At 38.0% G+C, this 2,336-nt stretch overlaps 1 protein-coding gene across 1 annotated transcript; it reads left to right on the plus strand.

Annotated features, from left to right (window-relative positions):
- Positions 1-768: 768 nt before the first annotated feature.
- On the plus strand, positions 769-1,610 carry LOC106529959 (phospholipase A2). Its single transcript, XM_014025497.1, has 5 exons — positions 769-787; positions 890-947; positions 1,026-1,179; positions 1,251-1,378; positions 1,467-1,610. The coding sequence occupies exons 2-5, from the start codon at positions 914-916 to the stop codon at positions 1,589-1,591; spliced, it is 441 nt and encodes a 146-aa protein (XP_013880951.1). The 5' UTR covers positions 769-787; positions 890-913; the 3' UTR covers positions 1,592-1,610.
- Positions 1,611-2,336: the final 726 nt, after the last annotated feature.

The raw sequence follows: 2,336 nt of genomic DNA on the forward strand, positions 1-2,336 counted from the left end.
GATAGAAAGGAAACCTTTGTGAGATCTCGTTTAGGACTAGTTTTTCCTCTGGGTTAAACCAGTTCTAACTGGACTTATTTATCATGCAATTCTTGAAACATCCGTTTTAAACAAATATGACTAAATTTAGACAAGGCTCTAATGGACAAAGATAAAAAATAACTTGTCCATTAAAGGGGGTGGGGTTGATTTTCCAATTAACTTAACMTTTGAACCATTTTAAAACAACATGAATGTTGAAACATTTAAATGTTACATTTTCACTATGACAAATTTTCAAGCACATGGCTTTTATTGAACCATAAAAATCATTGTATTGTTGATTTCTAACAGCTCTAAGTGGATCATTGAACCACACACCTGTTTCAATCAGTTGCACATTTAATTCAACCTGCAGTTTTCCTGCAGTACAAAGACAGTTGAGTCCAAGCAGGAAGGTAAATAATTGTTGTGTTTGATGAACGTTCTGATTTTTAAACTTGGCTGTGCTGAGGGTGTTTGGTAACTTTTAAGATTTTCTTCTCACCTAACTTTAAGGCTATATTCTCAGTGACAACAGACATTAGATKAAAACCTCTTATTTGGGTGGAATTTTCATATCTCAAAACAAAAATGAGAACACAAAGGGTAGTTTTACAGGAATTTGAACTTTTTTTTAGGAGTCTGTTTCTCAAAAGAAGATTTGACTGAGCCAAGAATTTAGGAAAGAAAGCTGGGCTTGATTAAGTCTTTAGGGGTGTTGGGGAGATTTCATTTGAGCATAAAGTCACTGCAGTCTGATTTTCTCGTATGTGTCTGGTTTATGCTTTTAAATAAATGACATGAAAAATGAAAACTTTCCTGGTAGCTTTCATCAGGTAAAATTCCCAAACCTTCATCTCTTTTGTAGAGCAATCTGATCCACCTCCTGACTATGAACGGACTAACACTCCTGCAGCTTCTCACTGGTAAGACTATAAAATCTCAGTACATTTAGTCACACCTGTTGAAGTTTGGCCCTGATCTACCTCCAATGTGCCCCTCAGCCTGTGTGGTCAGTGAAGCARCATCCAGAGCCCTTTGGCAGTTCGGGAATATGATMGTTTGTGTTCAGCCTAATGTGAATCCTCTGGAGTACAACAAATACGGCTGCTACTGTGGCTTTGGTGGATCGGGGAAACCAGTGGATGGCTTGGACAAGTAGGAGAAATAAAGCACTTCATCATTTTCACCAAAACACAAGTCAAATTGTTTTCCTTCTGCTTTCTCAGGTGCTGTCAAACTCATGATGATTGCTACGAAGATGTCCGCAAGATGGAACACTGCTCGTCTTCCCTCCTGCATCTCTTTGTTCAAATTTACCATTACACCTGTACGAGCAAAAATGTGACATGCACAGGTGATGTTTCCATTTTGAATCTAAAACTACATTTTTTTCTTTATATGCTGAAGAGCTTTTCTCCTGACTTTATTTTCTCTCTCTGCAGATGCCAACAAGAAGTGCGAGGCAGCTTTGTGTGAGTGTGATCGAGCTGCAGCTCACTGYTTCGCCCAAAATGAGTTTAACCCCAAACACAAACATGAGCACCTGAATCCAAAAGTCTGTCAATAAAATCTCACTTTAAAGAGAACCTGGTGCAGAACTTGACTTTATTTTAAAAGCTCCGGAGAGGCAAAAGAAGTTCAGTTAAGGCTGATCATCTCAGTGTGTGTGAGAGATAAAGGGAAATAAATGGATCTGTCACAGCAGTAGAAACCATTCTTCATCTTTTATCATCTCCATTACATCGTGATGTTTGAGGTCATGGTTGATTCAGATCGTGGCGATTTGACAAGTTGTTTATGAAGTTTTGTCTAAATCTAAAGCTTATTCACATGTTGACAGTTTTAACAAGTWAAAAAAGTAAACAGCTTAGCTTATTAAACTAATAAGAACAAACGTGGGTCCACAGTTTTCACAATAATCCCAATGAGAGCTGTGTCCAAGACTTGGTTGTGCTTCTGTAGGTTATATTGGCCTTCGTGATATTTGTGTACATGTACTGTGCTCCAAACCACCTCATTTCTAAAATGATTGACACAAAAAAGTGATCGATTGCTTCCAGCAGTGACACTAAAGTTGACAATTTACTGGATTGGATGGAGGGCTGCAGGAGCTTAATGACAGCTGAAAAGCTGCACTCTTCCTCTGAATACTTTAGAACAGGGGCTCTCAAGCCATTTGGGTCTGGGGACTTCTTACAAGGACAAAAAAAAAAAAAAAATTCCAGGGATCTCCTCATAAACCCCATGCTGTTTTAAAAGATAATTTGTCATTTCAACCCCTAAATGCCATGGGAATATATATTTATATTAAG

This window comes from Austrofundulus limnaeus, unplaced genomic scaffold, assembly GCF_001266775.1.
Source record: "Austrofundulus limnaeus strain Quisiro unplaced genomic scaffold, Austrofundulus_limnaeus-1.0 Scaffold480, whole genome shotgun sequence".
NCBI classification, from domain to species: domain Eukaryota; kingdom Metazoa; phylum Chordata; class Actinopteri; order Cyprinodontiformes; family Rivulidae; genus Austrofundulus; species Austrofundulus limnaeus.